Genomic DNA, 13,509 nt, shown 5'->3' on the forward strand with positions numbered 1-13,509 from the left:
ACGTATTTCCGTTGCGACTTTTCGATCAAAATGTGTTAGGGTCTTACATCTCGTTTCTTGTTAGTTTGATTGTAGACAGTTGATTTTTTTATCTAAAACCTAGTTTCGATTCTTTCAATTCCCAAGTAACTGGGATATACTAGATAGGGATTGGGTTTAGTAATCTTCAATTGATAATTGTATTATGATAACCTTTCGTTGTTTTGCAATCAAAGTACTTAGTCCCCGTTTCTCACAATCAACTAATTAATTATCCTAATAATGTGTATGTGATTTTCTCAATGAAAACTAATCAATCACTTGAATTCACTTTGAATCCAAAACCTGGAGAAATCACCTTTCCTCCAATTGTTTAAAACTCATAATTAATTTACCTTTCAAACGAAGTCTCAAGCAATCAATTTTCTTTTCAGTAGTTTAGTCAATTCGTAAAAAAATAATTAAACAATAACACTTTCCACAATACTCCTCGTGGTTCGGCACCCGACTTACCCTAGTTAATAAGGTAGCAAGGTTTGAGTTTTACTCGTAATTTTTACTGACCCTTCGACATCGGCTAATAGCTTAGTGATATAGTATTTGCTTTGCGTAAAAGTGATGTGCGTTTAAATTATTATAAATGCAAGAATAGTTTATATTAATATAAAAAAAACTTTTCCAAAAAAATGGAACCAAATGCCTCGGGGATCGCTAGTGTGGGGCTCCCCACTTGGTCCGAGACACATGCCTCTTAGACAACTCGTTACGGCCAAGCTAGAAAGTTCATAACGCACTGTCACATAGATAATGGGCATTACTGCATTAACTAATCCACTTTTTGACTATCACGTTTTGGTTTAACTAAAGTCTAGAACTTAAATATAACAAAAATAAAAAAAAAAAGAATTAAAGTGTGATTAGTTGATCGGGAATGGACACCTCCATGGGCGTAGCATAGTGGGGGCGGCCAACCCCCCGAATTTTTCGCTTAGTAGTGGAGAGTATGTAGTTTTCGTATAGAAATTTTTTGGTATACACGGTTTTGACCCCCCGGTTTTATAGAAAATTTTGGGTATATACGTTTTCGGCCCCCTGTCAAAAATCTCAAGTTTCGTCACTGGACGCCTCACGAGTATTGTTGGGTTAACATTCCTCTTTCGCCTATTTTTAACGCCTGCAACATGGTGTTATGGGGGCGTTGAAGGCTAAGCAGCAGGCGGATCCAAAAATTGTACGAACCTATTAACATGAGTTTGTGAGAACCCACCCGATAATTGAGAACCCACGAAAATCAGTTTTAGACGGAAGATCTCATATTCAACGGTTGAGTTGTAACGACTATCATATGCCTGCCATTAATACAAATACGGCGCCAATAAATAAATATCCCACCGACCTTTCCGGTCAGAAAAAGCCCTCTTTGTCGTCTTCCAAATCCCCCGAGATTTTTATTCCCACACTTTTCTCCACCTTCATCACACTTCAAAACCCTAAATCCTTCACAAATCATGTCTTCACTCTGTGATTTCTGCAACCAGAGATCCGCCGTACTCTACTGCAAAGCCGATTCAGCCAAACTCTGTTTATTCTGCGACAACGCCGTACACTCCGCAAATGCTCTCTCCGTCAAGCATTTCCGATCTCAGATCTGCGACAACTGCGGCTCCGACGCCGCCACCATCTCCTGCTCCACCGATAATCTCCTCCTCTGCTCCACCTGCGATCACGATTTCCACGGTGACGCATCGGTTTCCTCATTTCACAACCGTTTTCCGGTTGATGACGTCACCGGTTGCCCTTCCGTTCATGAACTCGCTTCAGTTTGGGGATTTGATCTCAAACGTTCAAATTCTAACGGAAATTCGTGTGAGAGTAAGTTTTTTAATACAAATTCACATGATTTGACGACGATAGATGAGAAAAGTTGTTTTGATGAGGTTCCGTGTGTTGAGTTGGAGTTAAGAGGTTTGGGATGTGGAGTGAATAGGAAGGTGTTGTATAAGCAGTTGTGTGAGCTTGCGAAAGAACGGTTTGATGATGAAGATGGAGAAGGAGGTGAATTAGGGCCGAAAACTCCGAGTGGATGTGGTAGGGGGGAAGTTGCTGAAGGTTTTGAGTTTGAGGAACAGGAGGAGAAGGATTTGTTGCGCCAGGAGACTCCGTTGACGTATTTGCTGTTGCCGAACCAGGATGGGTCAAATTCGAAAGCGAGTTGTGTTACTGAGTTTAGTAATGTTTGGAGTTATAGCCCGAAACGTCAAACAAGTCAGGTTGGAATTGAATTACTTGATTATTGAGTTTTGATTATGAAATGATTTGTGCATAGTTGTCTTTAAGTTTTAGCCGTGTTAATTGTGGAATGCTAGCTAAAATATGTAATAATAATTTACATTTGGGATGTTCTTAATATGTCTTTTGCTACTTGAAGTGTCTAGACACTCCTTTAAGTGACAATCATAGTGTAACTATATTGTTAGTGATAGATATATCAGGGAGATATATTAGTTAAGAGTTTATTTGTATTTAACATAGTTAGAAGATATGATTTGATTAGGCTAGAAAATTTACTAAATAAGTATACAAGTAATTACGTGTTATTAATTATTAATTAACTATATATAGGGATACAATGAGGATGATTACAAATCACCATGCGTGAGAACAGTTCGTTGTCTATTGTTCTAAGAGAAAGAAGCTTCTACAAGCTATCTTATTCATATTCTCTTGCCTTTATATCATGAACAAATATCAAACAATTCAAAGCCCCAATGCATAATCTGTGTGGTCTTTAGCATTTATAATTACATGCCTTATGCCTTGTATTAGGCCTCGACAAGTCTATGGATGTCTTGATGATTATAATTGTTTTCACTGTGTTAACGTGTGTGTTTAGGGAGGGGGTATAAAATGTTTAAGTAGTAGCATAACGTTTCATTTGACCAGAAACGCACATCTTTCTAACCATTTTGACATTGCAGATATGGGATTTCAATCTAGGAAGATCAAGATCTTCGGTGGCAGGACATGATGATCTTGGATTTGCAATAAACAACTGTACAGACCTTGTTGAGGATGCTTCTTTCACAACAACGGAAGTGTTAAAAGAAATGGATGCCATAAACATATCTTTTGCCACTAACCACCCATCACAGAATGTAAGCATTTTGCACTATTTGGTGATTCCTTTTATCTCCGTGCATTTATTTCCCAGACTATGCAGTTTTTTCATTGTTATTTGATGAATCGGAATCCTCTTTGTTTCATGGGAGATTATACAATTACAAGCACAACATATATCCTTTGCTACTAACTAATAGTCTAATACAAACTGTGTTTGGTCTGATATTCTTTTGTTTTTACCAATATCATCACCTTTTTTATTTGTTTACCGGCATATATAGATATTCATAAGCCTGTTATATGACATGTGCAGAAGCAGGACATGCCGATATCCGGCTGCAGATCAACAATGAAGAGTAACAACAGACAAATTACTGAACCATCATCACAGACACAAATGATGGATATCAATACAAGTAATTTAATTGAGGATGGCCATGGAATCGAAATACCAGCAACAAACAAAGTTGATGCCCAGCAGCTTGCACAGAACAGATGTAATGCAATGTTACGTTACAAGGAAAAGAAGAAAACACGAAGGTATTGTTAATTACATACGTAAATTTAATGCATGTGAAGCTGGTAATTTCAACCCTCAGTAAAGGTTATACTTCGTCAGTAGCATGTCAAATGGTTATAAGTTTTTTAAGAACAGCTAAATTGTAAATAGGTTAAACGCGCCTAAAGTCACCCCTTGAAAATTGTAAAATAATGAAAATATCTTTTAACTTAGACATAACGATATAATTTTCTGATCATATCTAACATATTAATTAGTTATAGAATAGGGTGAACAAAAAGGAAAAGATGTTGGTGGTCCGATATTGAGCTGTGCTAATCTTTTAATGTTAACAGGTACGAGAAGTGCATTCGTTACGAGTCACGAAAGGCACGAGCTGATACTAGAAAACGAGTAAAGGGCCGATTCGTGAAGACAAATGACTGAGTGAGTGAACCATTTAAGAATGTTCTAGTTAGTTTGATTAATAGTGGGGAGTTGAATACATGTTTGCACGTGCCTGGTATTACGTTTACATACGACTATTTGATTAAAAAAAGGTAGCTTGTAATGTAGGCAGTGGAAAAGGTGACCTGGGATCCTCGTCCTGTCAATACCTGCCACGTAATCTTGAAACAACCTTTGAACACAGCGACAAGGAAAGTGAAGGAAAGAAAAAGGTTATTCTGCTGGTTTTTAAAGTTAGAAAGATGTGATATATTTGTACATAAGAATACTTGATAACCAATAGATAACGATCATTATGTATGTAATTTTACTACAGTAAGTGTTTAATAATGTAGATAATAATAATAATGTTTCACAATTGTTTTTGTTGATATAGTTGCTGTGTGAGCTCTTTTTCACAATTTCACAACTAGGGTGCTGTTTGTTTTTTAAGAGGTAAAATGTCTGGGCCAAGTTTGCACCAAAAAGAGCTTACGCAGACGTTTTTTAATGGAACGTCTTCGAAAAAAACAAGCTGCAGATGACAATGTTTGCTCGTGGTCTGCGCGGCACAGACAGAAGAGCTTGCGCAAATTTTTTTTAGAAAAACAAACATCACCTAGGAGCGTAAAGGAGCCGAGCCTGAGCTTGTTTTGGCTCTCGGGTTTGGCTTGTTTAGAGCTCTATTTCTGAAGCTTAGCTTGACTCATTAGTAGTTTTTCAAGCTTGACCTTGACTCGTTTATTTTTATCAATAATTTAATAACTCTGTTTATATATTATATAATTATTTACATATATATTATAAACTATAATTCTTATTATCTTAATTTTATATTTAATAATAATTATTTTATAAATATGTTTGATATACTAATTAAAAATATAATATATTATTAAAAAACTTGTTTATCCTTGTGAGGTGACTTGGTATGTGAAACTTGGAGTTGTTCAAAATAATTTTTGACATATATATGATTAATTAGCTCGTTTAGCCCTACCACGAGTGTGTATGTTTTCTTAACATTTCGGCATAAATTCGTTGAAAACAGAGTTGTGTTCAAAATAAAGTATTTTTTTTGTGTCATAAACTATACGAGTGACGGTGTTGAACCGATTCCAGATGAACAACATCATCAGTACCGTAATCGATATTACTGGAAATGACATTAGTATTTGTTTTTATAGTTTTCGATCAACTTTATGTGGAAGACATAGCTGTATTCAAAACAGAATGTCTTTTTTGCATCATATATTATAGTGAGTTTCGATTCCGACTGAACAACATATAAAAATCATTACCAATATTTGTTTTAAGGTTTTTGATCCATGTAAAACACGTGTCGATAAACTTTTGGGCATATCACGACTTTATTTTTTTGGTTCTCTTTCGATTGTTATACCAAGTACGGGTACCGTATCAATAATGTAATGAATCGAACAATACTGACTGAATTCCCGCCACAACACACGCAATATATTCTACTAGTTAGTCGTTTAAATATCGTTTTGTGTACGTAAGAAGTATAATAATTGTCCAACCGGTGCCAATTATTTGGTTACTGACCAACTTGCTATAAAATTAAGATTAAGATTAAGATTTTACATAATACATGATCTGCGGCCACCCAATCCATCACAGTAACCCACGTACATGCACATGCCAATTCCCATTGACATCAACAAACAGATCTCACCTTTTCATTACACCTTGTTTGCACGTGACTCACTACTTCAATCTTCTTATTCTTCTTTATCACCATCACTTGTTTCTTCATCCCTATATGTTGGTTGCATTGTGTATATATGTAATATTAATATCATTCAATGTTACACATTGAATGCTAACAATTTCCAAGCTAAATGGGGTGTGCAGCTTCCATGTACAGAGTTGGAGGCAATAAGAAGCCCATGAACATCCCTCTAGTCACTATTTTTACACCTTCACTTCGTATCCCGATCGACTCCAGTTTTCAAAAACCGCTTAAAGGGCTTGTCCCTAACGGTCTCATTGATCGTCTCACCTATTCTCGAAACCAAGTTGCTCTTCTCACCAATCAAACTGGTTTGTTTCCACTTCCTTTTTGCTTAGTTTGGTTGGATTGTTTTGTTTTTAGGAATATGTGATTATGAAAGTATTGCAGACGTATCAGGTGTTCCTGAATTACTACGTGTATTGGAGGATTACTTGTCGTTATTAGTTGGCCTCACTGATCAAGGTTATGTTCGATGATTGTTTGATCTTACATGTTTAAGTTATAAGCGGGTTGATTGAATTATCTTTTTGTTGCTCGTTTGTTTATCAGAACTTGGGTTTCGAGAGCTGGTTGAATTCAAATGGAGAAGTTTAGATGATGGGCGACAAGTGAGGATCCTATTAATTTTGAAGTTTTATATTAAGGGAAAATTATGAAAATATCCATTTTGACCGAGGAAATTGACATTGTAAATTGTAATCGGAGTACTTTGATGAGCAGGAAATATGTGTTGCGGATTCATGGTTCGAACTACTATCTGTTGTTCATATGATGGCTATGCTGACATTAATACAGGCAAATTCAAAATTGATTCCTGATCAAACTGATACTAGTGAAACAGTTGAATCAACAGGTGTGACACCCTTTTATATTTTCCACTATAAATGCATTTATCTCGCGTACTGATCTGTAGTTTTTGTTTGTATCACAGATAAAATCCGGTGTGCTGTTGACTTATTGGTGAAGGCAGCTGGGTACCTGCACTTCTGTCTTCGCGAAATTCTTGTCAAACTTCCACAAGATATAAAGTAAGTTGAATTTTTTTTTATAAACCATAGTTTCTTGCACATTAGTGGACATAATCATGAAATTTTACCTCTTAACTTGTGATCAGGATGGAGCTGCCTCTAGATTTGCAGGAGAATGTAATCGAGGCTGCTTATATTCAAGCACTAGGGCAGGTATGTTATTTCTCATAATATTATCGAGGATAGCGGTTCATTTAATTATCCAAATACTTTTACAACTTTATTGTACTTTTGGGGGACTTCTTTTATTAAATCAATGATTTTGTAAACATCTTAGTAACTGCAAATATTTGACGACTTTTAGGGAACAGAAATGCAGCTTGCTTCGGCTGTTGAAAGTAAAAACGCCACTTTATCTGTTAAAAGAAGACTAGCGTGCGAGCAATTAAGTTATTTCAGCCAGGTACATTGTTTATTATTACTATTATTATTGTTTTCCACAATTAAAATCTAAATCTACTAAGCAAACAGTTAATCATTCTTTTTTCTCAATCAGGCTCACTGCTGCTTGTCAACATGTGACAACCTTAATGGATGCGGAAAGAAACATCTGTCATTTCTTAAATGGAAATACCTCGAAGCAAAGGTTTGCATTTCTAAACTTACTGTACGCATAAAACCATTTTTGCACGTCAACAGGTTTAAATCAAGATAATGACGTTTGACACGCGTAATCAGGCTGCAGCATATTACTACCATGGTCTGATCACAGACAAAGGTACTGAACCATCTTGCCACATCAGTGCGGTGTGTTGTTTTCTTGCGGCTGAAGAAATTTTAACCGAGAGCAAGAAGGCCTGTTTAAACTTTTGCTTAACAGTTCCTATAACAAGGTTTGATTCATGGAACTTTTTTTCTTTCTTTTTGGGTATTGAGTGATTAATATTTGGATTATCGCCTGATGTTCGACTTTGATCGTATGTAGGGCTCCGGTTGCATGGGGTGCTATGAAACATTTGAATAAGAAAATTCCTGAAATTGCAGCTAGAAAGTCCCAGATGTATGCATACCTTTTAGAGGAAGAAAAGTAAGCAATCAAAACTAGTTCTCATACTTATTTTGTTTTCTTTTTTATCTCTAACAAGCAAAATAAATAACCAATAAAGAAAAGGTAAATAAGTCTATCCAAAACATTTAAGAAGATTATTTAAGTATTATGATTTTTGTATATCATATTTTACACAATAGTTGTTTATATAAGTAGTTATATGTTGTGCTGATGTGGCGGGACTTGATGCAGGAGTCTGGAAGTGTTGCCGGAACTCCCAGAGTTCGAGTTGTCATTAAAGGCAGAGGAGTATGAAATGGCGGATAAAGATGGAGCATGGGATAGCGAAAACTGGAAGATACCTAACCAGACACTTAAAATGCACTTAACTGATGATGAAGAAGATGATTAGTGAAGCTATGTGCAATTTGAAATGGTAGTAGTTGATTGGTTTTCCTTCCACAAAGAATATGTGTTGTATAGAAAGAGAATGTTGTAATGTTCATGTGAGTTTTATTGTAACAGACTTGAAACTAAATTATGAAATATATATTAATCACAAGTCATTAGTAACAACTATTCTTAATTATAACAAATACCAGAAACGATGATGATGTTTCATGTTTCTGTAAGACAGCGGATATAGAAACCGAAACAACATTTCTCTGCTTTATGCTTGCATCAATCAAATACGACAATTGTATTTACATTCTTATATTGAAAGAAGAAGCAAAAAACAAAATGTTAACTTCAACTTCAAATAAGGTAGTTGAAACAGTTGAATCATCATCATCATCTAAACCAAAATAACTTCTTCATCTTCATGTCTCACTGTTACTCGACTTCATTTTCATAACAGAGGGCGGAGGAAGCGGAAGAGTCGACGTCAGCATAGCCCGTTTATTAGGTGGAGAGATTTCTTGACTTTTTAAAACTGAAGGTGCCGAATGTCCAATTAAACCACCAACCGGTTTCGGGAAGACCGAATTGCTACTAGAAGGAGGTCTCGGAAGCTCATGAAGCTCGCTTATTTTAGGCGAAGATACCGGCGGAGGTGAAGCACTACGCGCCAAATTCGGCTGAGAAAACCGGACCTGAGAAGGCGGTTGCGGAAGCTCGGTACGAGGAATGGGCCCACTGTTGTTAGAAGCATATTTAAACGAAAACTGCTTGCTTGGCGTTAACGGGCCAGAGAAAGATTGTCGTTTGGCTGTTTTACTACTATCGGTTCTGTTATAACTGTTGTAATCATCCTTTAGTGAGAATGAAAATCTTCCAGTAGGAGTGGGTAGCTGGGTGGAAGAATTGATAACATTACCGTCTTTTACAGTTGACTGGACTTTTGAGGTCAACACAGATGTAGTTGAAACAGATGTTGTTGGTTTTGAAATTGGATTGCGGGTATCTGTAACGGGTGGAGGTAGTACATACGAGTAAAACTTCCGAGTCGGTTGGGTTTCTTTAAGCTTTTCAGACGTATTAGATGTGTCGGGGTATAGTGGGGCCGAATAGCTACCAACTCTTCTTTGCCTTGCTTTAAGCTGATCCGCTTTATGTTTATCTGAATCTTCAGAATTTGAAGCTTGAATATATGGGACGTCTACATGGTCCAGCTGAAAAACAAAATGTGTTAAATATCAAAATTACTAATTTACCCATCTAAAGATTGGAAATGAGTTGGCTATGTTCAACATGCAACAAATTATAAATAGCAACTTGTATAAGTATAACAGATATTAAGATATCAAGAACTTATACTAACAAGTGTACAACTTTACGTTTTATATCTATAATCCCTTAAAACATAAGGTCGGTGGCAAACATTCTACCCCCAAAGTTTGAAGCCACCCCAAAGTTCGATAAAATCTCAAAATTAACCCTCTAACTTTGTAAATGTCACTTTGACCCTCTCAAGTTTCTTAAGTTTCGAGTTTACCCTAAAACAAATTTCTTACGTTTTTATATTTATGTACGTGTCGGTATAAATTCGAGTTCGTCTACGCTTTAACGTAATTTTTGTCTGGAAACGAGTCGGGTCAATCATATAATGTTTTATTTTTATGGACGTTTTGAGTTGGACTACGTTTTGACATAAATTTTGTTTGGAAACAAATTGGGTCAAATATAATACGTCTTCAATCGATGGCATAAATTTGAGTTACTATACGTTTCAACGTAAATTTAGTTCGTAAACGAGTCAGGTCGACTGTAGTCTATACTTTACCACGCCACATATGACGCCAACACACGTGTTTATTTTATGGACGTTTTGAGTTGGTCTACGTTTCGACATAAATTTTGTTTGAAAACAAGTTGGGTCAAATAGAATACTTTTTCACTCAATGTTATATATTCAGACTAACTACTCTACGTTTCAACGTAAATTTAGTTAGGGTTGATTGTAGTCTATAATTTATCATGTCGCGTACGGCACTGCCACAATGTGCGACAGGTAAAAAAACTAGTTACACTTAATCACAAATGTATAAATTACCTCCATTGGATTTGGTGAGGTGCCGTCATCATCATCTACTCCTTGTTTCTTCTGTTTATAATCAAAACTCAATTCTCCATCATCGGCGCTTTCGTACCCACTCATAGGGTCACCTTCGCGGGTCCCAAGCTCATCTAATCCGCTGAGTTGGCAGTCAATACGATGCTTTTCTGCAACACTTCTTATAAAAGGTTCAACTGCTTCAACAGCTTTTAGTCCCTTGCGAAAGAAGTTCAACTGCTTCCAACGATTAGAAAAAAGTAACTAAATAAACTTCTTGTTCTCAGCACATACAGTAAACGCACATAAACTTGTGAATAGGAGAAAAGATAGAACCTGTGCGACATGATGGCGAGCAGCTTGTGTTAAAAGGCTTCGCCATTCTCCTTCCTTAAGTGATTTAACCCGAAATACACATAGTCTCGTCACTTCATCGTATTCATCTTGAGCTTCTCGCAGTTTTTGTGCAATTAAAGTTCTCGATTTTCCTTTTTCTTTGTATTGTGCCATCATATATTCATACACCTCCCTAAATATTCATAAATCGGTTGATAACTTTTTTACTTGAATGATCAGGTATACGATATAACAAAACACAATTTACCTTTTTTCATCACATTGAAGTTTCATCTCCTGCCCAAATAGCAGTGAAACAACATAAGTATCCATAATATATATATATATATATATATATATAATGGTTGAGTTCATTTCAGAACTCTAAATAACTACAGAACTTTCAGAACTCCTAATAAACAATCATTTTATATATAAGTTTTTGTATTTAGGATCCTTTTATCATCTATTATATGTATTTCTTTGATTACATACATGTTAAAAGTAGTTTACATATGTTTAATTGCCAAAATTATATATATGTGTCATAACTAATTACATATATGTAAAAAAAACTAGTTTACATATGTGTAATTATAAAATTACATATAAAAATGATAAAATTACCCTTAACATGTATGTAATCGTAAAAATACACATAATAAATGATAAAATTATCCTAAACATAAAAATATATAAATAAAAAGATTGTTTATTAGGAGTTCTGCGAGTTCTGTAAATAGTTATGGTTCTGAAATGATCCTGGCAATTATGCAACTAAACATAAAACTTATATGTAAACCAAAAGACAGACCTCTACTTTCCTTAGCTCACTGAGGAGAGACTCTGCTGGGTTGGTAATTGTCACAATTACATACGAACGCTGGCAATGAGAGAAAATGAATCACTGCCTCTAACTACGTGAACTTATGCAGCTACACTAAGACGAAAAAAAATGGCTTACATAAGTATCAGCGATTTTCTGAAGTTCCAATTGCATATTCCCCAAAGTTGATAGCACTTTCCCTGCATGGAATAGAATGAAATGTATTGTTCATGTTTGTACTAAAAGATTTACAGAAGCCTGAAAAGTAATTGTTGAATATTATAAATGCGATGCTGAGATAATGCGCACATGAGTTAACAGCTGTGCAGAGCAATAAATATATTAAAAAAAACGAGAATAAAGTAATTCTCATTACCGCTTTCAGAATCAGCTTCCGTAGCCGTTTTCCCCAGTAAACAGTTCCCCATTTCATTTAGCGACTCCGAAAATTCTGAGAAACAATAAAATAATCGTATTTACACATCCAAAAGAGAGAAATTAGTTATTGATAGCTATTCACGTGAGACCTAACTTCATATTATACAACATGAATTATGCAATTGGATGTATCGAGAAGATAAGTCATTATTGACAAGAATCATTCAATGTTGGAATTTGGATGCTGCAAGATGGATGACAATCAAAGATAAACTATGTTCATAACTCCATTTCGCCGATACTTAATAACAGTTCTATTATAGTGCAGATTATGTAAAATTGTAGTTCTGAAAGGTTAACATAAAATCCAGCATAATTCTGATAAAAGACAATGTCCAAACTTAGAGAAGTGATAGTACAGATTTTTTTCTATTTAAGTTTAAGCCTTATTTAAAACTTAGGTCACTGGAAGCCAAATTTTCCTCTTTTATGTTTAACGACTCTTACAAGGGCCAATTACATCCATTCTAGTGAAGTGACGTCACTGAACTCACTTCCGGACAAATCATTATGATCTAATTAAAGAAGCAAATGCAAGTATAATTACAAACTATTACCAAAAGCGTTCTGGATGACTTTCAAAACAAAAGCCAATCAACTAGCTATCAGTCGTCAACCACGTCACAGGTTTAAGGCAATAACTTCTAATGACCTTCTATTTTACTTCATTAAACCTCATTTTAATGCAGCAAAATATAACACAAATTAACACTTACCATATATACTATTTGCTGTTGCAGCAGCAGCAGATAATAATCCATCATAACAGTTTCTCATATCTTGCATATCCTGAAAAAGTAAAAACAAAACAAAATGAACCCTAGCATTGAATAAACCCTAGCAGCATTGCTTATCCTCACCAATGGCAGCTTACTATTCGATTTACAGCATAATTTCAAACCAGTTAACCTCAAATTACAAAAAACAAGTTCAACTTTCTGGCAATTCATCTTCCACAAATATTATTCAGTATTAAAAATTAAAACTCAGCACATTGCAAGATTACACTTGACAATCAAAGCAGAAATAAACGTACTATTAACCGTTAATCAACACCAAACCCTAACTCACTTGCAATTAACAACAAAAAACAACAAATTCAACGGAAAACATTTCGAAACAGAAACCCTACCTTGGACGCCAGAGCAAGCTCATCAATTAGGGCAGAAGGCTGGTGATCTCTCATCTCCTTCACATCGGTCTTCTGCATCGTTAATTTGCGCCCAAGCTTCCCCAGTGATGACTTCATGATTGTATATGTAACTAAATCGAACAGTCAACCGATGAAATATGTCTGTCAAATCGTGAAGAAATTGAGAATTTTTTTGTGCGGATTGAGAGGTGTGAGTGAGGGGGAAGCAAAGTTGAAGATTTGATTGGATGATTTTGGTAAACAAGTCTTGTTGAATAATAAATTTGTGAGTTGAACTTTGACCGTGCTGCCGATTCTCATATCATATCAAATCTGGTTCAGTCACTGATCTAGATACATTTGATTTTGACTAACATATAATATTATTACCTAAATATACTTGTGTTTGATTTTGCCTTCCTAATACTACCAAACCTCTAGTAGACCCGAGTAACACGACAAAAAT

At 35.5% G+C, this 13,509-nt stretch overlaps 3 protein-coding genes across 6 annotated transcripts; 2 read left to right on the forward strand and 1 right to left on the reverse strand.

Moving 5' to 3' along the window:
- The first annotated feature begins 1,334 nt into the window (after positions 1–1,334).
- On the forward strand, positions 1,335–4,437 carry LOC110920835 (zinc finger protein CONSTANS-LIKE 14). Of its 3 annotated transcripts, none has more exons than XM_022165037.2 (5): positions 1,335–2,249; positions 2,958–3,134; positions 3,413–3,639; positions 3,955–4,045; positions 4,163–4,424. In XM_022165037.2, exons 1-4 carry the CDS (start codon positions 1,488–1,490, stop codon positions 4,043–4,045), a joined length of 1,257 nt encoding a protein of 418 aa, XP_022020729.1. In that variant the 5' UTR covers positions 1,335–1,487; the 3' UTR covers positions 4,163–4,424. The 3 variants fall into 3 exon arrangements, with proteins under 3 accessions (XP_022020729.1, XP_022020727.1, XP_022020728.1); XM_022165036.2 differs by having other exon boundaries at positions 1,336–2,249; positions 4,175–4,424; XM_022165035.2 differs by having other exon boundaries at positions 3,955–4,437.
- Positions 4,438–5,332: 895 nt separating this feature from the next.
- On the forward strand, positions 5,333–8,390 carry LOC110926265. 2 transcript variants are annotated; one of them, XM_035987109.1, is made up of 11 exons: positions 5,333–6,109; positions 6,198–6,263; positions 6,351–6,409; positions 6,522–6,654; positions 6,733–6,829; positions 6,916–6,982; positions 7,134–7,232; positions 7,326–7,415; positions 7,508–7,662; positions 7,755–7,856; positions 8,070–8,390. In XM_035987109.1, exons 1-11 carry the CDS (start codon positions 5,908–5,910, stop codon positions 8,227–8,229), a joined length of 1,230 nt encoding a protein of 409 aa, XP_035843002.1. In that variant the 5' UTR covers positions 5,333–5,907; the 3' UTR covers positions 8,230–8,390. The 2 variants fall into 2 exon arrangements, with proteins under 2 accessions (XP_035843002.1, XP_022025713.1); XM_022170021.2 differs by having other exon boundaries at positions 5,480–6,109; positions 6,189–6,263.
- A 30-nt stretch (positions 8,391–8,420) lies between these two features.
- On the reverse strand, positions 8,421–13,509 carry LOC110926264 (uncharacterized protein At2g33490). The gene is made up of 9 exons (XM_022170019.2): positions 13,044–13,509; positions 12,628–12,700; positions 11,850–11,924; positions 11,612–11,673; positions 11,462–11,530; positions 10,916–10,944; positions 10,648–10,840; positions 10,312–10,548; positions 8,421–9,430 (listed from the first exon to the last, which is right to left on the reverse strand). The coding sequence occupies exons 1-9, from the start codon at positions 13,158–13,160 to the stop codon at positions 8,639–8,641; spliced, it is 1,647 nt and encodes a 548-aa protein (XP_022025711.1). The 5' UTR covers positions 13,161–13,509; the 3' UTR covers positions 8,421–8,638.

Source organism: Helianthus annuus, chromosome 17 (assembly GCF_002127325.2).
Source record: "Helianthus annuus cultivar XRQ/B chromosome 17, HanXRQr2.0-SUNRISE, whole genome shotgun sequence".
NCBI classification, from domain to species: domain Eukaryota; kingdom Viridiplantae; phylum Streptophyta; class Magnoliopsida; order Asterales; family Asteraceae; genus Helianthus; species Helianthus annuus.